General features: G+C 43.1%; 2 protein-coding genes across 3 annotated transcripts; both read left to right on the forward strand.

Annotated features, from left to right (window-relative positions):
* The first annotated feature begins 449 nt into the window (after nucleotides 1–449).
* Nucleotides 450–9,841, forward strand: LOC138966605 (eukaryotic translation initiation factor 2 subunit 1-like). Its single transcript, XM_070338887.1, has 8 exons — nucleotides 450–744; nucleotides 2,779–3,095; nucleotides 4,050–4,132; nucleotides 4,565–4,713; nucleotides 6,383–6,489; nucleotides 7,059–7,159; nucleotides 7,953–8,105; nucleotides 8,675–9,841. The coding sequence occupies exons 2-8, from the start codon at nucleotides 2,834–2,836 to the stop codon at nucleotides 8,759–8,761; spliced, it is 942 nt and encodes a 313-aa protein (XP_070194988.1). The 5' UTR covers nucleotides 450–744; nucleotides 2,779–2,833; the 3' UTR covers nucleotides 8,762–9,841.
* A 3,270-nt stretch (nucleotides 9,842–13,111) lies between these two features.
* On the forward strand, nucleotides 13,112–21,830 carry LOC138966604 (alpha-L-fucosidase-like). Of its 2 annotated transcripts, none has more exons than XM_070338885.1 (9): nucleotides 13,112–13,226; nucleotides 14,103–14,513; nucleotides 15,733–15,839; nucleotides 16,083–16,213; nucleotides 17,854–17,987; nucleotides 18,521–18,618; nucleotides 19,128–19,260; nucleotides 20,260–20,430; nucleotides 20,889–21,830. In XM_070338885.1, exons 1-9 carry the CDS (start codon nucleotides 13,216–13,218, stop codon nucleotides 21,142–21,144), a joined length of 1,452 nt encoding a protein of 483 aa, XP_070194986.1. In that variant the 5' UTR covers nucleotides 13,112–13,215; the 3' UTR covers nucleotides 21,145–21,830. The 2 variants fall into 2 exon arrangements, with proteins under 2 accessions (XP_070194986.1, XP_070194987.1); XM_070338886.1 differs by lacking the exon at nucleotides 13,112–13,226 and adding an exon at nucleotides 13,284–13,411.
* Nucleotides 21,831–23,738: the final 1,908 nt, after the last annotated feature.

The raw sequence follows: 23,738 nt of genomic DNA on the forward strand, positions 1-23,738 counted from the left end.
TGCGTGAGTGAATGCACTTGTAAATAATACATGTACGTAACTTTCACAATGAACAGGCAACATTTCACAGATATATTAACAGCACCGCCACAAAAGAAAGAGACAAAACAACTTTGGATGACTGTCTTTCTCCTGCTAATATCCATTTATAGATTCTTTAAAAAAATTAATTTAAAAAATCTATGTTTGCAAAGGAACAAACAAACAAAATCAATGTAACCGTACACAAACATGTTATTTGGTCTGAAAAACTTCAGGTGTTCGACGCATCAAGGGAGAGTATACTGTATACACCAAGAAACAGTACGACACACGGTTCTTTCCCTTCCACAAATTTCATCAGCTGATCCAATCAGCGTTAAAAATAGCATACAAGTTAAACAGACACTGCAACCCACAGTCGTTCTTGCATAATCCACACTATATAAGAGCCCGTTTAACCTTTTTCTGTTATTCCTTCCTTAAACAATAGCTACAGAGAAAGATATCTTCATATTCAAGGCATGCATGTGTTGATCTGTGAATTTGACCTGCAGACTAAATTGATTTTCAAAACGAGAAAGAAACCTGTTAGATTTTGCTCCTTTGGTGAAACACATCAAGTTTTCAGTGGTATTACACATGAGTATTGGTTTCCATTGCAACTATTGTTCTGGGAAAGTTTAACTTAAAGTCTGAGTCGAGGAATCCCGGAGTAAAGAGATCAAGTTACTGATACTGACTGAACACAGAACTACTGATAAGGTAAGTTATACAAAACATTTACTGTAGTCATGTTAGTTCATTTAGGAATGCCTCTTTTGTTTTTCAATCGTTATGAAGATATCAACGACTAATGTGGAAATGAAGTTCGTTGTCTAAAGTACAAAATACGAAAGCACAACACTTGAACACGCTAATAAAAACAGCTGCAAAGGGAGTTAACTTTGCATTTGTGTCCAGAGACATTATGCACTGAATTTAAAGTTTCTTATTGTACCTTCATTTCCTTCTCAACAACTTTAGATAGTTGCCAAGTTTCTTTTTTCATCCGCTGGACTTTGCGATGTTTTGCCAGTGACTATTTCACAAAAATGTAGATATGATTTGACTGCGGGGGGGTTCTGCAACTGTGATTTTACTGATTCTGTTTCGAAAAGGACAGGCACCAAACCTAGATTAATACTTGTGTAACTCAAAATTACTACCATTATGTAACTCCTTCAGTTTTCACGTTACATTTCCGCATTTCATTGAATTAATTGTGTGCACCTGTAAAAACAAGAAGAAGACAAAAAGAAAACCGCAACTGCTATTTTCAGATGAAAACTCTAATTGAGGTGAATGTTGCGAGAGTTCGATAACATTTATTTTAAAATTATTTGTATTGTTTTATCCACCTGAGCTCAGTGTGCATCGGTGAACGTTATACGTAGGCTGTTCCATAATTATTTAGAATCTCAGAAATCTACATATCAACAATCTAACCAGGCCATTTTCTAGACAAATCCTTCCCCAGCCGACACCCAACTGACCATCCTCTCAAATGTTCTCATTCTGGCCTGGGACAACGTGACATCAGCTATACCTGGTATGGCCCTCGTGAAGGCTCGGACGGAGTCTTCAGGGGTCTCTAACCTTGTTTCCGCGACTATTGTTTAAAATCCGAGAACAGGCTGAACTAGCATGGGGAGATGTCAACTCAAGAAAATAGGGTGGATGCAACCAGCAGCAGTGCTCCCTTTGGTGCCAAGAAATCTGTTGTCGCAAAGGCAGTATGCACAGGTGCGTTGTCATGTTACAGCATAAGCCCTCGAATACCCGTGTTTGGACGGTGTTTGTGCCAAGCCTCAAGGTCATGTAAAGGTCAAGGTCAAGCATGTGAGTCGTATGGGCTTTGCCCTTCTTGTTCAAGTATTGTCAAGCAACACTCTGCCCTACCCCTCTTTTTCCCGTCACTGGGTTCACGTGGTACCCAACCGGCAAATCGCTTTGGGGCCATTAAATATTTGTGTAAGATCTTTTCAAATGCAGAGCTTTTAATGCCAAGGGCATATTGCATCTCCCTGAATATAATTAAGTGATCTTCTCTTATTATCTGTTCAACTGCGCCAATGTTTTCGAGAATAACGGATGAAATGAGTAGACCAGGGTGGGTATCATTTTCGAGGCTCCGTCTACCCGGTTTGAAATTGCTGTACCCGTTTTACACCACGGCTCTACAAAGAGCGTTCATCCTAAAACATTTCATCACACTTTCGAGTCATGCAAATCGGCCTCTTTTAACCCTTATTTTGTAGTTATTGTAAGTTATAGCTCCGAAATCGCGAATTTGAGCTTCATGACGCAATTTCATACATTGCGAGTATCTTCCCGAGTCGACCATATGAAAACGACATAACTCTGGAACTTCATTTTTTGTGTCAAGCCTCACGATAGTCTATTATTTGACGGCATAATTTTGTATTTAACGCCATATTGCCAGGAACCTGGATTCTAAATAATAATGGAACAGCCTTCGTATTGTGCACCTGCGTCACAGAGCGAACACCGAAAGACAGTCAGTGCAGAACCTAACAAAACGTCAACAAAGCGATGGCCGTATCAGCTGAAATGGAAGACGCGTCACCCTATGACTATGGAGTCTTCTGTTTCTCAATAGACAACAACTGGAAACAGACACAAAAGCCAAATCGATGACTACAATTACATGTTAAATTCATTTTTATTTATGTCATTTTTAAAATTGACGGCGATACAAGACCTTATATATGTACATGTGTTCACACGGTTTCACAGAACTAACACAGAAAGACAGTCACTGGTACAGAAACTGCCGAGCTCACCAACACCGATGGCCATGGAAGCAGTGTTGGAAGACGCGTCACCTTGCCGATTCTACGCGGCGGAGTGGCCGGAGGAAGGGGAGGTGGTGATGTGCCAGGTGGTCAGTGTAGGGGTCAGCGGCTCTTACGTCACACTGGCCGAGTACGGGGAGAAGGAGGCCATGCTGCCCCACAGCGAGCTGTCACACAGGAGGCTGAGGTCTGTGCACAAGCACGTGCGTCTCGCTCAGATGTTGTGCGTTCGGGTCACCAGAGTGGATGCGGCTAAAGGTGGGTTTGGCATCTCTGTCTCCGGCTCTGTCTGTCTGTCTGTCTGTCTGTCTGTCTGTCTGTCTGTCTCTCTCTCTCTGTCTGTCTCTCTCTCTCTGTCTCTCTCTGTCTCTCTCTGTCTCTCTCTCTCTCTCTCTCTCTCTGTCTGTCTCTGTCTGTCTGTCTGTCTCTCTCTCTCTCTCTCTCTCTCTCTCTCTCTCTGTCTGTCTGTCTCTCTCTCTCTCTGTCTGTCTGTCTCTCTCTCTCTCTGTCTCTCTGTCTCTCTCTCTGTCTCTCTCTGTCTCTCTCTGTCTGTCTCTCTGTCTGACTGTCTCTCTCTCGCTCTCTCTCTCTCTGTCTATGGGGGTATCGGTATAGGAATTGGATGGGTTGTGTGGGTGCAATTACTGGGCGAGCTGTTCCATAGAAGGCTTAGGCCATACACAACCACAAACACACACACACACAAACACACACACACACACACAGTTCTTTGTTTCCAGTTCCCTATTTACATGGACGCGTGTCAGTGTTTTTTCCTGCAAGCAGATTCAATGATTATATAGAATAACAAACTCACACCTTTTCGGTGTTACGCCAATAATTGTGTCTCTATTGAAACCTAAAGGCGTTCTCCGCTGATAATTGAAAAGCAAAGCGAGAGGGTGTTTTTATAAAGATGTCAGGCCTAGCTAGCCAGCAGGTTTCACTGAGGGCACAGTTGTCTTCAAGATTGCTGCAAAGTTTGCTCTGTGATGTCCAGTCGTAAATTATCCAACCCTGAAACTCTTATTTGCTTTCCCCTCCATTTTCTTTCAAACCTTGTTCGTTACGTGTTGCGTCTGTTTTTTGTTGTCTTTTGTGTTCTTGTTTTTCCTGATGAAGCTTCCATAAGCGAAAATTCGTACCGTCTTGTCTCGTTCTTGTATTGGTGAGTACAGTATTCCTTTGTTTTTTTAACTTTGTCCATTTCAGGATACATTGACGTCTCCAAGAGACAGGTGGACGGGGAGGGGGAGAGACAAGCGTGCGAACAGCGATACACCAGAGGAAAGATCGTAAGACGGACTTACTCTCTTTTGTTCTTCTGTAAGCTTACTCTATTCAAAAGGGTAGAACAATTGAATCCTGGCAAATATGGATAAGTCTTTAACTATACCCACGCGATTGAGAGAAAAAAAGAACACTAGATTGGATGCAAATCTTTTTGAAAAAAGTTACTGTATTTGTCTTTGTGTCAGTTTTTGCACTTATCTTTCTGGGTCTGTCTTTTTCAATCACGTTTATTTTGTGGTGTTGTCATCAGTATAATATTGATGGATAACTCTTTATAAGATCTACTTAATTCAACTTGAAGTAGCTTATTTCGGCTGACGCCGAGTGAAAAAAAACCCCACAGTTTTAATATCCATGATGAAGGTGGTTTCGTTCAATGAAATCACAGTTAAACTCTTGGCATTACAAATCCGGCTGCCATGGTTTTCTTTCAGGTACAGGGTGTCGTGCGTCGTGTTGGGAAACTGGTGGAGATGACGTCACAAGAAGAACTGGAGGAACTCAACCAAAAGACAGCTTGGAGGCTGGACGCACTGTCTGACAGACAGACCGCGGCTTGTGACGTCTTTCAGCAAGCGTACAAGTAAGCAAACAGAAACAGAAAGTTTTCTCGTACCTGCCTTTCCCCTGTGAAATGTACTACGACCATGCCCGCGACTGTTCTACTTTGATAGGCTAACTCTACAGGGGCGGACGAGGGGGGGGGGGGGGCACAGGGGGCACGTGTCCCCCCCCCCCCCCCGAAAAAAAAAGAAAAAAAGAAGAAGAAAAAAAAAAGATTTTTCTATGCTGATTCTATGACCATTTCTAAGTTCAAATGGCACCAGATGGCACCATTTTGCTTCTTTGGGCAAACATTTTTTCCGGGGGGGGCATGCCCCCGGACCCCCCTAGCAAATTCGGGCGCTTCGCGCCCATCACATTCACTTTCGATTCAAAGTGCCCCCCCCCCCCCCCTTACAAAGCAACTGATCCGCCCCTGCTCTAAATGGTGGCATTGTCGAATGTTTTGGGTATCTTCAGACGCCATTTTTTTTACAGGCAAGAAAAACTAGCCGTTTGCTATGGGTACTAATGTACTAAAAGTTTGCATTATTATTACTAATGCGAAAGCTTCTTCTTCTTCTTGGCGTTCGCAGAGGTTACACGATCAGTCCAGCACTGGTGATAAATGTTGTCGTTTTCTCCAACTCCTGTCGACTGCCGTTCAGGATACTTTCTGCGTTCCAATGCATGACCTGAAAAGGTCGCTGCTGACTGGGTTTCTTCCTGGTTGTGGTGGTGCCAGTCACTCTCCTCCCGCGTCCCCTGGCGTGACAAGACGGACGGGAGGGACCTCCAGTAGTTGGGGCTGGGTCCCTTTGAGGCATGGGACCCGACGCTGCTCCACCCTGGGGGGTCCTCAATGGGCGAGCGCCATTTCCATCTGTGCTGGTTGATTGTGTCATCATTTGCGTAAGCGCGTGTACCCGTGGTTTGTTAGAATGCGCCGTGCGGCCCGGGTCCTCCGTCTTCAGCATTCGGGGTTTTCTGTCGGGGTTACCTCACCCTTAGCTCATGGCCCGTACGTCCTACCCTGAGAGCACAGGGGGGAGGATTTGCCGGGATCCCTCCCGGAGCTAGGGTTTTAATGCGCCGTTAATCGCATTAGATGAGTCCCGTCAATGGACGATGGAGCATTTCAAAGGGGGTAGCAGTGCCGCCTGCTACCCCACTCCGCCCTGGTAGGAAACACCGCCAGTTTGGTCCGCGGCCGCAAGCGGCTGATCTCCATATCTGAAGACCGTTCCCCTATCCGCCACCCGGGGACGCGCTGGGTTGGGGGTGGTCGCCCCACTGAAAATCCCACACTGGGTTAAGAAAGATCAGCCTGTCCCAGCTAATGCTAAAGCGTTTATAAAACGACTTTGTACGCGCAAAAAAAATAAAAAAATAAAATAAATACAACAAAAAACAAACAAAAACTAGCCGTCGGGCCGCTAAGGAACGTCAGTAGGTCAGCTGTACAACAGCGCGCTAGTCTAGCGTGGGTATGGAGATGTAATTATGACTAATAACAGAGCTGTTATACTGGAATAGGCTTATTTCTGTTACGTGTAGCCATAAGATTCTGTGTGGGTATCTTATCTAAAAATCTGTCAAGTAATTATTATATATCTACATGTTTATGAATTTGTTCTCTCGTTTTCATGACTGCATTATTTGAAATCAAAGAAGTGAACTCATACTGACTCCCCTTCTTCTCTGCACAGTAACCCAGACGTCCTGAATCACCTTGACCTCGATCCCCAGACCTTGACCTACCTGTTGGAGGTCATTCGTCATCGTTTCTCTCCCAGAAACGTCAAAATACGGGCAGGTGAGATGTTTTTCAGGCCAGCCAAATGTCCCGGTTGATAATACTGAATTTGTATCATGGGAAGATAATCGTATCCTTTAAAAATCACTCGCAGTAAATGTCAATCAATTACACCAAGGTGGCCGCGATCAAACAACCAACCAGCTAACCAAACATACCGTAATAAAGGTTTGAAAAGCCAAAGGAAATATTCGTGCTGATTGCATCTTTCACACAGCTTTCAAACATCAGTTTAACAAAGAACATGTTGATTCCATTACAGAATATTGTTAACAGATATGATTTTGCGCTTGTCGATATTTTCAATTTAGGGGTTTTTTTTCTCACAATTTGAGAATCATATCGTCAAGTTGAATTAAGCTTGATTTGTTTTTTTCCTTGGGTTGTATGGGTTTTGTATGTCTTTTTCACTTTTTATTTTTTTTTTTACTTTTTTTTAAAAATGTAATGACTTTTCTGCTGTTATCGTATAGTGCTTGGGGCTTTTATTATGGGGCTTGTTCTGCGAAAAAGCTATTCATTTATCCTTTATTTCTTAAAATTTAAATTGTCAGTTTGCGGTTTTGCAGACGTGGAGGTGATGTGCTGGAGCAGGGAGGGCGTTGATGCTGTGAAGGAAGCCCTGAAAGCTGGTCTGAATTCTCCTTCCTCTGGGGGTCTGTCTGTTCACGTGAGTCTCTCTCGGTCTGGCGGGTTGGCTGGCTAGGCTGTGCCACAGTCTGCCTGCCTGTTTGAATAATGGTGTGTGTTTGTGTGTGTCAGTGTGTGTGTGTGTGTGTGTGTGTGTCAGTGTGTGTGTTTATGCGTGCGTGTCTGTCTATCCCTTTGTCTGTCTGCAGTGTGTGCCGCTGTATGTCTCTACCCTCAGTATTGAACTGTATTTATATCCTGTGCAACATGTCAAGTTTTTCCTTTATCCTTCCAAGTAGGTGGCCGAGTCAATGATAAAGAACATAATAAATAACCTGAGGTACGATACTAGTGTATACTGTATTCTATTCAGCCTAGTATACATGTTTGACAGTGACGCAGTTGTCCCCCTTTCTCATCAACTGCTGTCTGCTGGCCTTGAACATGAACTATTTCGTATAGAATGAGCTTTTTTTTTTTTAGCTCTACGTTTCATGTGCGTCAGTTAGACACGACACCTCTGGATTGTTTGTTTATAATACCTGGGGTCTGACTGCTGTTGTATCTTGTATATTCTTGCCAACCTATAAGTTCAGCAAAAGCACATTTTTACTGGGCTATTCGTTCAAGCATAAATGCACTGCTGCTTGACTGGCTTTGCCTGGAACTGATGTTTTGTGCACTTGGGTACATATGGTTTCATGGTCAAGGAAGTTAAACCTTTATTCCTTCTTATCGGAGCAAAACCAACAACGACATGACAAAAATACGTGCCTTAGATACCAACTTTGCCGCACTAATTTATTAAGAGCGCCTTATTGATTGTGCTTCAGGTGGTGGTAGTTGCGGCCCCTGTGTACATGGTCACATGTGAGACACAGACCAATCAGCAGACAGCGGCCATAGCGGCGGTGAAGGAGGCGGTGACGGCCATCAAGAGCACCATTAATCGCTTCACTGGTGGCAATTTCCACATGAAGGAACAGGTATAATAATCACTGATACAATGGAACCCTCCATTTACTGAGGACCTAAAACTGAAAATCTGAGAAAATCAGGTCTTAAAATGGAGGGATTCTGATAATGGAGGTACATTTACAGAGGTTATGAACAGAAAATCTCAGAAAACAGGGTCTTAAAAGGGAGGGAGTCTTAAAGTGGGGGGTCTTAAAAGGGGGGTTCCACTGTACTGCATCGTTTTTTTGACAATAAGGTGTAAATTCAAAAACAGTGTCCTAAATAGACAATTTTTGGAGATAACTCCTTCGGGTTTGTAGGTGTTGTGGAAGAGTGACCTTTTCTTGCAAAACCTCCCACAAACAAAGGATGGACCAATCACTAGAGAGGGATCTGTCGGAAACTAACGTGGACCGGAGGGGAGTTATTTTCGGAATTCGCCTATTGACTCTTTGTGTCAACAGTCCGTCATTTAGTTATGACCCTTTTTACCTGTAAACACATTTTACAGAATAGAAATGGTGTGTTTTTGCTGTTCGTTTGTTTCTTCTGCACACAGTTCATCGAATTGCTCATTTCTTGTTTTCCTTTTCTTCAGCCCTGGGTGGTGAGAGAGACGCCGTGGTCGCGGGCTGAGCAGTCGGATTCCAATCGGCCAGAGAGTATTCAATCATTGACCAATTGACCTCAGCTCAGCGCAGACTTGAAACTGTAGTCGGACCAAAGAGCTTGTACGAGAATGATGGCAATGAAGGCTGCACATTAGTTAGCTTTTTGCCTTGCTCACCAATGCTTCAGAGATGCCAGTGAGAAAGTTTTTCTCCATCAGTGATGGGACGGCGGGCTGGAATGGGGCGGATGGGCTGGCTTCGCTTTCGGGCCTCAGTGAACCCTCTTTCCGTACAAGCTCTTTCCTTGGTCGGACTATGGGCGATCTTTGAAAAGTTGTGGAGTCGGATTTCAGATGATCAAAGAAAGATTTTCAGTTGAAATTCGAAAAAGATAGACTGATAACGGTTCCAAATCAAGAATCAGTAAACAAAAAAAGGTTACTTTGAATAGAACATTTAATTGTTGTTAAAAAAAAAAATCACAAGTACGTCGATCTATCGGCAATGCGATCGTGACGTCACAGCCACTGGTTTTCTAAGCGGCGGCCATCTTGGTAAGCAGGATATTGCGTGCTTCGGCTGCTACTAGTGCTAGTACCGGTTCAGTTAGCGTTTGGGAAGTTCTTCGGCTGTCATCAAGGGGGAGTAGTACTATCCCCATCAATCTAATACTGCCTTGTGAAGGCGAGGATGTAACATTCCTCGACAAAATAGTGGTTAATTGTTTGCTGTGCCCTGACCAACATGTGTCCAAGTGTGGTGTGATTGTGTTTGACTCTGAAGATGTGTGTGTATAGCATTCTGGAATCATCCCATTGTATCAGAATTGTGTTTACAACTTTCTTGTTGTGCTCTGACTTGTATGTGCAGTGACATGGTGATTTGTTCTGTTATTTTCAGAGTTTAAATGGCTTACATTAAGTAACAGTCACACCAACAAACACTAAAACAGGCACATATATATGTATGAACAGCTCAAGTCATGTGTATGGGACAGAAGAAAGATTTATTTTGTGTCACATTATCATTATAACATACACATGCATATACATTCTATGAGTCTAGTACTAGTAGACAGCTGCACATTCTTTTTCCAATGTTGTACTTTTCTGTGCATGTGCTCACAGTACAAAAATAAAAAAATAAAAACAGAACACATTTGTTTATGAAGTCCACCAAATATTTGTAATGTGTGTGTGTGTGTGAATTCAGATTTGGCACACAAATGAAACAACAAGTAAGTGTGCAAGACTTGCACAGTTAGGCAAATACATACTTCAAAATATGCAGTCACTCAGTCTTATAACCTCAAACAGCATGACACTGACAGAAAAAACCCCAGACAGCTACACTAAGCTAAAGTGACATGTCAAGGCAAGCCGGAAAAAACCAAGCATCATCTTTCCCTGGCAAATGATCAAGTCCAACACATGCCGTGTGGTACCACTGAACTTTGCAATTTTCACTGTCACAAGCAACAAGGTACGTCAGCATGTCGCCGAATGTCAACTGAGAAAGTTTCTCGGCATCTACAGACCACTCTTTGTCTCCTAATTCGTAAGGATCGCACCCGTTTAGACTCTTGAGTTTCTCAATGTATCTTGCTTTTGGCTCAGGTTCCAATTTCTCGATGTATTTCAGTTTTTCTTTGGCCTTTCGCTTAATCCATTTTCGATCAAGACACGGTGCCAAAGACTGAAGGAAGCGGAAGTCTGGCAGTGTTGCTTACCAAGATGGCCGACGCATCACGCGTGCATGGGAACACCTACGTCATCGCGCATTGCCGATAGGTCTTTCGCGTGGACGGACAAACAAGAAAAAAAAATGAGAACTGAGATGATAAAAAAAATTGGTGGTCTTAGCTCAGTTAGGTGTCGTTTCCTTGATTTAAAAAAATTAAGATTTCAGATACATGTAATAAAAAAAATGTCTGACTAAATACTGATTCCTGTTTTTGGCCGCAGCTTACTACTTATCCTTGCTTTCAAACCTACATAGGCCTATATCAAACATTTTCTCAATGGAGAGTGCACAGAAGTGTGTCTGTACCTACTTTGTTAGTTTTCTGTTTGGGCTTGCACTATTTGCAGGCCTGACATGTCTCTATTGCTTCTCTCAAATAAATATTTTGTTGTTATATTTTGTAATGTTTGGTACAAGTAGAATGCATTTTGTCTTGAATTCTTCTTCTTATCTTTATTTGAGCCGATGGCAATAACGATACATTTTTGAAATCATTTACGACACGTGTGGTAGTGTGTGTGTGTGTGTGTGTGTGTGTGTGTGTGTGTGTGTGTGTGTGTGTGTGTGTGTGTGTGTGTGCTACAATGAACAACTTACTAACTAACTTTAAAGAAAGAAAAGATGGCGGACAAGTAGGGACGGACGTTTGTGTGGCTCTCTCCAGTTAAATGTGGATTTTGTCGAGTTGTGTGGTGTTACGTTAAATGTTTTTTCATGTGACAGACATGTGACGGTCTCCGGGACATGTTGCTCCAAGTAGGTGCTTATTCGTTCAACCAGGGACCTATTGAAGTCTAACGAATGACGTCTCACAACGTGCGTGGTCGTCCTTGGCGGTCAAGAAAGCCACCGCGATCATTCCGCAGACACTTCTAGACCGCCAATATTTTTTTCACGTGCTCCACATAAATCGGCCGGAAACGAAGCAATTGGGAAACCTGGATAGGTCTATGGTTCAACATTTGCTGCATATTATGTCCTTTATGAACGTTTCTTGAGAAAATAACCGGTTTGTTGACATTTTTCATTGACCCGGGCATGCCGTCGGTGTTTTAACTCATGATATAAATTATGTGCTTTCGTGTGTCTCTGCACGTGCTGAGGCTGAGCCCTCGTCCTTCGCCTTTCTTGCTTTATTATGCCACAGGCGCCAGGAAACACATTTAAAGTACATGAGCTTGTAACCATTACTTCTTCAGTAATTCACCCTAAATGTCGTCCGGCAAACGCGGTCCAACCTCACCACTGGAGGATTGTGAGAACAAGCGAAGCTGTGTAACTGCATCTAACAGCAACACTAGTGAAACGAGTCTTGGCAGTAGCTTTCTTGGTGATCAAGACCTTGACCCAGACGCTACCATAATTAGTTCAACCTACTCAGCAGTACTCTGGTAGACGGAGATCAAAATACAGGCCGCTCCGTCATGGCTTCTAGATACCACACCGATTACCTGCGCACGTCGCCAACAGCACAGCGCCTAATGTGACGTCATCAGGTAACGTGGGTATCCTTAGAAAACCGTCCAAAAAACACACAAAATGACCCTTTATTCTTCAATGGAATTCTCCTGGAAGACATACAAGAACACAAGCATCTTGGCATTTTTTTGCAAAATGATTGTAAATGGGACGCTCAAATCAGAAATATTGTGAAAAAGACCACTTTGTTGATTAATTGTTTAAGATATTATAAGTATAAGTTATGCAGAAAAAGTTTGGAAATAATGTATTAATCCTTTATGTTGCCACATTTTGATTATGTTGATGTGTTATGGGATAATTGTACCGAAGCCTTGTGGAAAACACTGGAAAAATTACACCTTGAAGCTTTACGTGTTATAATTGGCGGTGTGCAGAGAACTAGCCATGATAAGATTTATAAAGAAAGTGGTTTCTGTAGTTTAAAGGAACGCCGAAAACGACATCAATTAATTTTATTTCAGAAAATGGTTCATGGTAAATGTCCACAATATTTAATCAACCTCTTGCCACCTCTTCCCTAAATCCCTACCACAGAAGACGAGCATTAGAAAGATTCGTGTCAGCACATAGGACAGACATATTCCGAACATCCTTCATTCCATCGTCCACAATGTTATGGAATAATTTGCCTGATGTAATTAAAACAACAAATTAAATAAGCGAGTTTAAGCATTATTTACAAAGTCCTGATCATAGTGTACCAGTTTATTATTATTTTGGGAAAACAACAGGCAGAAATTCAAGACTGCAGAATGCGTTTGAACATTAGTAACCTTAATTCAGATTTATGTAAACGCCATTTAAAAGATAACGCAGTGTGTTAGCGGTGATCCAAATGAAACAGCTGAACATTATTAATTAACTTTGCTCGTATGACAACAATCAATTCGTTGCCTGTTCATTTCAGACGCGTGGAAATATTATTAAAAGGCGGCGAGCAATATTCATTTCGTAATAATATAATTATTGATATGTGAGTCGGTCCAATCGTTAATTGTCAAGTCCGGCCGACTGATTTGATGGATGTGATCACGCATTGGTAGTGTGTATGTGTGTGTGTAGGCGTATGTGTACCTCTACACTGCCTCTCCCTGTGTTATCGTATTTGATTACATAAGCAGCGTATAAGTAATGATTATTATCGTTTGTCTTGTATTTTATATCTTAACGAATTACTGCCTTCCATAAAAAAAATGTACATTTACTTGAACGTACATGTTGTATGTTTCAGACTTGATGTTCTCTTCCCACGCGCTTTCGTCCTAGTCTCTCCTTGTGGTTGCTTGTTATGCTTTTCCACTAGATGATAACACGGTACGGCTCTCAAAATGTAGATAACCTTGCTGATACAGATGAATGCGATTGCATTTGTTTGGCAAAATGCCAGTGATGATCGAATATCCTTGACACCAACACAGAAAAGGCATTCTCGACTGTTAAACGATATAAAAGCAAACGCTTCACTATATTGTATACGACAGATGATAACCAGCGCAGAGGTAAGATAGCTGTTCATCCTACATCAGCCTCAATAAGTATAGGTGAAAAGAAAAGTATAACAGGTGGATTGAGACACCTGGTAAGAAAAATATATTAAAGGTACGAGTTAAAAAAAGAAAACTACAGGCAGTAGTTTTAAAGTTTTGTGCAAAAGAAGAATGAATAGTTTCGCCTGATTTGGCTTTCAACAAGGCCAACAGCGGCTTCTCAAGCGAGAGTCTCCAAGTGTTGTGGCGACTCTCTCCACTGGGGAAAAATGGCCAGTAAAAAAGATCAGTAGCTACGGTATATTGTCAATTTGTGAATTTGTTTGCTTTGGCAATACAGACGAGACAGAACCAGAACCGTCTTAAGCAAGTAGCGATTTACCGTTTACAATTTGTGTGTTGATGTTGAAACGTCTAAGAGTGTTTGTGTTCATTACCTCTCGTCCTCCTCGCGCGCAACCTCATTCTTTTGCAAAAATGAGAACTAGCGTTTTAAAAATACATTCGTGTGTTCATTTACCAAAGTGTTGCTCATTTTCAGGGCGACACCAAAGAATGTTAAGACAAAACGGAGCGGCCTCTCCTGTTCTCCCGCGAATAATTTAACTTAATTCCACTCTCACTGTTACTTGTCTATGTTACTATTTCAGTCCAACTTTTAAAGTCTTTAGCATTGGTATACTTTTACTCTCAAACTTTTCAGCCTGCCAAACTTTTCGGTCTGCCAGCTTAAACTAACAAGGCACACACAGAAGGACTCCAAAATGGCTGCAGCCCATAGCTTCGTTCTATGCTTCCTGACGCTGTCGGCTCTCTGTCATGGCGTCACCTATAAACCCACCTGGGAATCCATCGACTCCAGACCTCTGCCGTCTTGGTACGACGAAGGCAAATTGGGAATCTTCATTCACTGGGGCGTATTCTCCGTTCCCAGTTTCACCTCTGAATGGTTCTGGTATCGGTGGAAGGGTGTACCACCCAACGCGAAGGTGGTGGAGTTCATGAAAAAGAACTATCCGCCTGACTTCACCTATGCTGACTTCGCTGCGGACTTCACTGCAGAGTTCTACGACCCTGACGAATGGGCCGAGATCTTTGAGGCTTCTGGGGCGAAGTGAGTAGCACTCAAATGTTCTTCTTGTTATTGTGCGTGCCCCTAAACCAACGTACCAACACCCCATCCTCACCCCCCCCCCCCCCCTGACCTGAACTAGAGTCAACCCCGTGACAACAGACATCGCAGTGCCGTGAACTAACCAGAACGACTTGAATTCTGCCGATAAGAGTAAACAAGTGCGCAAAACACTCGAATTACCTTTTAGGCAGCAAAGTCAGTCAAACAGTAGTTTTGGCCAAAATAAACAACCCTAATTCTGAAAATCTGCCATGTGAACTCAAAGGTTCGCTAGAGGGGCATAATTATCAGCAGACAGCAGCAGGGCATAATGCAACTAATAATCAGTTAATAAGTGTCCTTCCAAGATAATTCCATAAGTATGTGACCTTGCTCAGTGCACACAAAGCACGATTATAATTATCTAACATAGACAAAAGAACTAATACAGACGTTTTATCTGTATTAAGAAGCAAGTCCAAAAAGCGTTTTGTGCTGATTAACTCTCCGTAATGAGCACGGTCGTGATAATAGGGCGGTGAGTACTGTCTGTTCGTAAGTATGTATAGTATAGATATGAAAGAAGTCTCATTTTTCTGTCTCCGCTTTTTTTTCTCTGTGAACTGCAAGACAGCTGTATTTTTAACTCTCTCCGTCTCTAACTTTATCTCCGTCTTTATCTCTCTCTCCCACACACACACTCCCACCAACTCCCCCCCACCCACACACATCCACAAACCCACACAAATGATTTGGCAGTTTAAACGGTGTGGCAAGTTCATCATTAGAGGTTTTGATATTTATTTCAGATATAGTATCTTAATCAAGAGCAGTGTGTACTAATCAAGTACATGGGAGAGACATTTCGTCTCCTTTCAATCATAATGTGTTGTTACATCAGCGTTTTTCAGTCTTCGCTTACATTTCGAAGGCAGCTGGACCAATAAAGAGCCTATACATGCTCCAATCCATATTCAACTAACTTCCAGGGTTAAGCAACCCAATTCGAAGTCATCGAAATGTAGGTGATTGTTGTGCTTTATGCACTCAGTTACAGACGGCAAGACGTTTTCTTCCCAAACTTTTTGTAGAAATCTACAATTCAGTTTTCTTTTTAAAGGTACGTGACCGCTCGGTCGAAGATCAGTAACAGTAACGTTTTGTTTTGTCACAATTAAACGTTCCTGTATCATACTTTGCCTGTTTTTTTAATGTACAGGTACGTGGTGTTTGTGAGCAAGCATCATGAGGGCTTCACCAACTGGCCGTCCAAATACTCCTTCAACTGGAACTCCATGGACGTTGGTCCTCACAGAGACATTGTGGGTCAGTCTGTCTTTCAAATCAAATACTGCAGTACAGATGTTAACAAAAACACAAACTGGTTGGCGGTCTGACAGACAGACAGACACACGCGTGCACTCACGTACGCAAACGCACGCACGCACGCACACACGCACGCACGCACACACGCACACACACACACACACACACACACACACACACACACACACACGCGCGCGCGCGCGCGCGCATCCTCCAAATCCTGTATTTACTTACTTGTTATAGGCGAGCTGGCAGACGCAGTGAGAAAGAACAACAAGTTGAGGTTCGGACTGTACCACTCGCTGTTTGAATGGTTCAACCCTCTCTACCTGCAAGACCACGCTAACAACTTCACCACTCAGGACTACGTAGTTGTAAGTTGATGGGTCCACGCAAATATAGTGTGTTATTTTTGTGGTGGTCGGTTTAATGATTCATTTGTCAGCCATCTGCCATTGACGCTTTAAACTTTGTAATGACCGATTGTTTTGCTGCGTCGGTCATCTGCTATTAAAAACTGTTGTAATGGCCGACCGTGTTTGGCTGGATGTCGGTCAAGTGACGTATTGTTTCTGACGTACCGGCCAGGAGTGAAATACAATGAACGGCTGATCCTCGAAGTGACCCGCCATCGATTTAGTGGTGAATCGGTCAAATAAACTTCTTATGTTGGCCTGTTGTGGGCCTTATCCCTCATTGGACAACATGGGATCATGTCACGCATTATCGATCCAGCTAGGAAGAAATCCAATAGACGCAGCCCTGAAAGTAAAAAAAAAAAGTGTAATAGCCTAGCTTTGGCTAGTGATTCTAACCATTTAGTAGCCAGAGAGCAAACTTTACTAGCCGAACCAACAATTTGCTTCAGCAACTTGACTCGCATTTGGCGAGTAGATGAACATTTCAGCTCGCCAGTTACATGTTTCTACTCGCCATGGCGAGTAAAATACTCGCCACTTTCAAGCCTGGAGCGTCTTGACAGCAGTTTGTGAAGGTCTGTTGAAAAATGTGTGTCAGTAGAAACAGAGATAGTGTAGCAAGATCTCTGGTAGAAAGAATGAACAGTTTAAATGCTTCACAGCTTGAGCCGTATTCTCAGGCTCTTCCAAAAGAGGCACAAGGTTATCTAGCACATTTACACTAGTGATCATGTTCAAGTGAAACTTTGGTTGTATTTGTAACAATCATTTATCTGTACGAATGCGAAGTCATGATTTTTTTTTTAAATGTAAGTCGATAACCTGTTACAGGGTTTAAAACTATATTCGGAAGAAGATCTGAACAAATCTCTGTAATGATCAGATATGTAATGTGAATTACTTATCGTATGTAGGCATAAGATCCTGAAAGTGTCAAAGCAATCCACCGGGTCATTGCTGAAATGCAGCGGTTTTTGCTGTAGTACGTCTTCAAAAGTGACGCAACAAACCTCCCGTTTTCGACCGCTCATGCGATCGACACTGACCTACATGCATCAGTACGAATGGCGTATCACAAGAAGAACGAAAGATAACCATACAAAAGAACCTGTTCTGGATAGACAATAAGTTGGACTTTCTTCCAGTATCTAAAATTTGCCGTATTGTGCCTATTATGAATTTTCGTCCATTTTGTATTTGGTACCTTACGTTTTTGTCTGGTCGATTTTAGGGGTACCCTTATTTGAGCGGCGGTCACGTGGCTCATGTAAAAGAAATCTTTGATCCAAACGAAATGTAACCGGGTAGCCAAGTTAAGTATCTTTTAACGGCATAGAAAGTTTAAATGAAATTGCACGGGAATGAATGTTTTAATCATAAGGGATACGAAAAATGTCGCGATATATTTTTTTACTGAGTTAATATGTTTATTAAATTGATATCAGTGGGTGTTTTTTTATATCATTGCAAAACTGAAGTTTTAACAAGTAGCTTTAGTTATAAATGATAACCATGTCCCACTATGGCGTTCCATTATTTTAGATGTACACCACTGCACATCTGTCAATTGTTTTTTTCTCCCTTTTCTCCAAAAGCGAAAGACGATGGCGGAGCTGTACGAGATAGTGAACAAGTACAAGCCAGAAGTCATCTGGTCCGATGGAGATGGGCATGCACCTGATACGTACTGGAACGCGACACACTTCCTGGCCTGGTTGTATAATGACAGGTATATAGTGATATGGTTTTTCTATGTTGTCTTGCCTCTCTGTGTGTGTGTGTGTGTGTGTGTGTGTGTGTGTGTGTGTGTGTGTGTGTGTGTGTATGTATGTGTGCCGTATGTGTGCCGTGTGTGTGTGTGTGTGTGTGTGTGTGTGTGTGTGTGCGCACGCGCGCGAGTGCCGCCAGTATGTGTATGATTGTGTCAGTGTGTGTGTGTTATCAAGTTGGGTAAACGAGAGGGAGGGAGAGAAAGAGAGAAATAAAGAGAGATAGCTAGTGTGTGTGTGTGTGTGTGTGTGTGTGTGTGTGCGTACGTGCGTGCGTTCATGCGTGTATGTGTGTGCGTGCGTGCGTGTGAGTGTGTGTGTTTGAGAGAGCCGCGCGTGTGTGCGTGCGTGTATGCGTGCGTGTGTGTGTGTTTGAGAGAGCTTGCCTGCCTGTCTTCCTGCCCATGCACACGAGTTGCCTGTCACGGGAACATAGTTGCAAAACACATACGAATGTGTAGTTTTACTCAGAGTGTTGTCTTTGCGCCAACAGTCCAGTACGCGACACAGTGGTGACCAATGATCGCTGGGGAAACGGGATCTCGTGCCATCATGGTGGATTCTTCACATGCCGGGATCGCTATAACCCCGGTAATTCTATGATGCGTGTGCTCAAAGCATTTGTTTGCTCCCACGTACACACCCCCCTGCACAGTTATTGTAAAAATTCATCAACAAATCTTAAATGATCGAAACGCCTTTTTTTCAGTTACAGGAAGTAAGTTCACTACTGAGATCATTGGTGGGTTCGATGGTGGTGGTGGTGGTGATGATCATAATCATGATAATGGTGATGATGATGATGATGATGATGATGATGATGATGATGATGATGATGATGATGATGATGATGTTTTCATCATTATACTTTGGAGGGTTATATTCAACGTGTTAAAGACACAAAAACATGTGTATATCTAAATCTCATTATGGCTGTAAATTCTACAGGTCTGAAGTCGTGACACATATTCAATTTATGTTATTCAGCCGATATGAAGTATGTTAGCTGTGTGCTATATTTTACACACCACTCCGCTAGTCTATATGATATATGTATTAATAAGTAAGCCTACCTATTTCGTGCACTGCTATATCGACAGGCACAAAGCAAAACCACAAGTTTGAGAACGCCATGACACTGGACAAGAGGTCTTGGGGATTCCGTCGCGAGGCTGCACTGGGTGATTACCTGACCATGGACGAGTTCGTGCAGACTCTCATCGTAACTGTCAGGTAATAACTAATATTTGTGTTTTGCTCACCCAAGCGTGTAACTGTATATATTTCACACGTTTTAACTCCGCGTCCCTGCGCCCTGTACACACTAGATGCCGAGAAAAAAAACGTATTAGAAATTCACGGAGGGACTCCCGTGACGCACTAAACAAAAACATAAAAGAGCGGGTGTGGGGACGCACTACACATCCGTTATCATTCGTAACGTCGGTGCTGTTTGCAGACAAAGTTCTGCCAGATTCTATACCGACGCATATTCACGGAGTTAATCTTTAAGATATGACCGTATTGTTTTTGTGAAGGGCTCAGAGAGTTTCAAAAAGTAGGCATTACTTTGACATGAGCGCCCTAGGAATTATGTGTCAGGTACGTCGGCAAGGAATGTGCCTTACGAGAGCAAGAATATGAACCTCCTTGTCTTCGGACCCTCTAAAGTTCTACTGAGGGTGTCAAAGGACCCCCCAAATACATTGACGTTGGTACGGCGGTTTAGTTGTTCAGAAACCCAAAGTCAAAACTCAATTTTCCACGATCTCTGTACTCCAACTAATTATCTCCCTCCAGCTCGATGCTTAATAGAAAACATATAAACGGTCAGAAGAACGTGTTTAACCAACCATTGTAAGTGTTTCGAGAGCAGTTCGTTTGATTGTTTTGAAAAATATGTCGTTAGTTATAATGTGTAACTTTTTCTCCATGCCCCTGGAGGGCCCGAGATTGCATTAGGCCAACAACAAAAAATAGTCTGTTTACGGTAACCCGACCGACCCTATTTTTTTTCGCGCGACCCTAGACTTTTTTTGGGCATTTGGGAAAAAAAGCAAAATAACGTAAAAATATGGTTTTTTGGAGAAAAAAAAAATCCCGACCTACCGACCCTATTTTTTTGGCCTATGTTACCGTAAACAGACCTATTTTTATTTTGGCCTTAACAATCTTGTAGATGTGCTAGCTACACTGCATAAATCTCTACCATCTTATTTATTTTTTCATCAGCTGTGGCGGTAATCTGTTGGTGAACGTGGGGCCCACAAAGTACGGGACCATCGTGCCCATCTTCGAGGAACGCCTGAGGGACATGGGTCAGTGGCTACAGGTCAACGGGGAGGGAATCTACGCCAGTCAACCATGGAGCTACCAGAACGACACGCTCAACTCCGATGTGTGGTCAGTGACACACTGATGCCGAATTTATTGTATGATGAATTTATTTAGATGGAGATACCTGTGTCAAACTCCCAAATAAATTCATCACATCACACAAAATCACTCAAATCACTGAGGTAGATGTGAGTTATTAGCCTTTCTTGCAGGTTTTCAGACTCTGCCTGTGTATTCCCTTCCTTACATCCTGACGTAAAACCTTCACACATATGCATACACACACACACTGTCACACACACACACACACACACACACACGCACACACACGCACACACACACACACATCCTCCACACACACACACCGGCACACACAAACACACACACACACACGTACACACATGGCACTATCATCGACCATTGCCCTCACAGCTAAAATTAATGTCCCCTGTCCTCATTCTCCAGTATCCAAACGAGTGTCACGTGCCTCCATATTACATCTCACTGTCCTGTGTCATCACCAGGTACACCATGAAGGACAGCGGTGCCAGCAAGGACGTGTACGCCTTTGTGCTCAAGTGGCCAACAGACGGAACCCTAACCCTGGGGGCTCCCACCCCGGGCTCCACCACCGTCGTCACCTTACTTGGCTACACGGGTTCCTTTGACTACAGTGCCACTGGAGCCCGGGGAATGACCATCAAGGTTCCCACCATTGGCTTCGACTCCATGCCCTGTCAGTGGGCCTGGACATTCAAACTGACCAGTATTGCTAATTAAACGTTGGCAGCCGATCAGATTTACTGGTTCATATTTTTGTTGACGGGCCTCTGTCGGTTTATCCCCCACTCCCCCGCCACACACACACACACACACACACGGCGTCTACTCGACAGAACACAGTGCGTTCCCCTGTCAGTCGACCTCAAACTACACGTACATCCCTTTTGCTAGTCTCCCAAAACAGTCACTGTGGCGGTGGACGTCCGTCCTGCACTAATCATTTGCTCTGTGAGAACTTAATCGTAATTAATGTTTTCCTACTAATAAAATAAGAACGTCAGCTTATCTGTTTAAGTTAAAGGCACAGTAAGCCTCCCGTAAACCATCACAGAGCTCCCCGAGCGTCTACATACAGTACAAGCATACTTCCATTTGAACGCTCACCGAACGGGAACATCCTGGCTGCTTTCTGTCGAGCGTGAGAAATTTTCAAAGAATTTATTTTCGTGGACTTGTTCCTCTACAACAATGGCGCCTCGTTTTGGTGCTGGACGGCTGTTATGAATATTCAATACCGGAAATCACGCCCGGACAGTAAGCCTCCCGTAAACCATCACAGATACTGTCAGGCTTTTACACACAGTACAAACACCCTTCCATTTGAACGCTCACCAAACGGGAACATCCTAGGTGCCCTACGTAAAGAGCGAGCAATTTGTAAAGAATTAATTTTGCAGATTGTCTCGAACACTTTTTGGACCCATCCTGAACTCAGGTCAAAAATGAGTTACTTCCCTTCGGATCTCATTCTATCGATGTAAACTGGCAATAGCCGTGGATCGATGATTATCAGAATGTTTTTGGACCGTGGTGTGTTTTTGCGCTAGACCTAACTTTTAAAATCTAAATAATAAATTGACAGCTTGTTACACAAACATTCTTACAAAAGAATTATTTTTTCATCAAGACAAGATCAGTACTATTCGAAGTTGTGAAAGTTTGAAAAAAGAAAAGCCCGGAAGCAGGGTCGCGCAAGGGTCGTAGCAGACGACGGTTTAAGCGGGGACCACATTTGGACGCCGTTTTACGCTCTATGCACCGCATGCCGTTTTGTGCGTCGCGCGGAATTTGCCGAGTGGCCACACATCGACGATTTTTTTCACAACGCGGTATCAGTGAGCTGACAAGAAGGTTCAGTCAGAGAGATGCATTCGACTGCTGCGCCGCGAGCAGCTGACGTCATCGCTCTGGTTTGCTCTGATTGGTCAAATTTCCGTCGTTCTATGCCTGTGTCATAGAAATTAGAACACGCGCTATTCTTCTGCAAATAACGCTTCGCGATCATGGCACGCTACGGCGCTCCCGCGTGGGCCGTTTTGAGCATAACTCAAATGTGGACAGGGTCGGACGGGAGTGTATGGACGGGCCTTAATGCATATTGCCGTTCCTCTCAACAGTCAAAAGCCATCGCTAGAGTTCTTGTGAACCACAGCCGTTTGTTTCGTGCATAAAAACGTGCTATTGTAGATAAGCTCACATCGAGTCGCATTCAAATGACTAACTGACGACTACATTGTGAAAAAGGGAAACTGGATCACACGGGTTCACGATGGCTCAGGGGTAAGATAAACCACGCAAAAATAAATTCTTTGAAAATTGTTCGCTCTTTACGGAGGGCACCTAGGATGTTCTCAATCGGTGAGTGTTTAAATGAAAGGGTGTTTGTACTGTGTGTAAAAGCCTGACCGTATATGTGATGGTTTACGGGAGGCTTACTGTGCCTTTAACTGTGCAGAAAAAAAGGAAACTGAATTGTTTTAAGCATATGGCCGTGGCCGTGTCCGTCTGTACTGAATTATAGTTTCAGTTTCAATGTGCCGTCATTGGCGAAGCTGTGCCATGCATTTGGGACCCAATAAACAAAACGCTTCTTTGATTGTTTGATTTGTTTTACTTGTGTGTTTTGTATCTGGGTTATTGGTATTCTTGTTCTATTGCACTGATTTGCATACACAAAAAAGAAGAACACACTATTGTTTCCAATTCACACACACACGCACGCAAACAGACAGACTAACTGACAGCCGATATAAAACCAGAGGTGGGACTCTCTTGTGATGAAAAAAAGAGGAAATCCCTTTTTTTAAGGGGGGTTCGGGGGTATGCTTCCCCGAATTTTTTTAAACGGTACATTAAAATCTGTACAATCTGTTGCATTCTGAGACTAAAGTTCAACTCGTTTGGATCGGGTAAAAAAGACATTCTCCCCACTCCCCCCCCCCCCCCCCCACAAAAAAACCCCACCACCCAACCAAACAAAAAACACACTTTCATACAACCATGGTAACATTGTAATGGTGCATACTTACGCAATGAACCATGTATCCATAACCCAATACTGGCAATAGTATGATCCAAGTGACGCCCAAATGCATTGAAGCTCAAAATTACTATTATTTATCAGGAGTTTTCAGTCAGCACAATTTAACTCTCAAGCCTCCAGTGTTCTGTTCCATCATCACTTCTCTCCATATCATTCAGTCAACAAGTTATAGATACTGTGATGAGTGAAATGGGACGCGGAAAAACAGATTACTCCAGCGGAATTCGTAAGTTGTGTCCGCGGAAATCCGCAGATTCGCGGAAAAGTC

The sequence above is a fragment of the Littorina saxatilis genome, linkage group LG5, assembly GCF_037325665.1.
Source record: "Littorina saxatilis isolate snail1 linkage group LG5, US_GU_Lsax_2.0, whole genome shotgun sequence".
NCBI lineage: Eukaryota > Metazoa > Mollusca > Gastropoda > Littorinimorpha > Littorinidae > Littorina > Littorina saxatilis.

Coding starts and splice junctions, on each gene's coding strand:
- LOC138966604 (XM_070338885.1), top strand. Junction 18,619..19,127: donor CCGGGATCGCTATAACCCCG/GTAATTCTATGA, acceptor CTATATCGACAG/GCACAAAGCAAAACCACAAG. Junction 19,261..20,259: donor ACTCTCATCGTAACTGTCAG/GTAATAACTAAT, acceptor TTTTTTCATCAG/CTGTGGCGGTAATCTGTTGG.
- LOC138966605 (XM_070338887.1), top strand. CDS start 2,834: ATGGCCATGGAAGCAGTGTTGGAAGACGCGTCACCTTGCCGATTCTAC. Junction 4,714..6,382: donor GTCTTTCAGCAAGCGTACAA/GTAAGCAAACAG, acceptor TTCTCTGCACAG/TAACCCAGACGTCCTGAATC. Junction 7,160..7,952: donor CTGGGGGTCTGTCTGTTCAC/GTGAGTCTCTCT, acceptor ATTGTGCTTCAG/GTGGTGGTAGTTGCGGCCCC.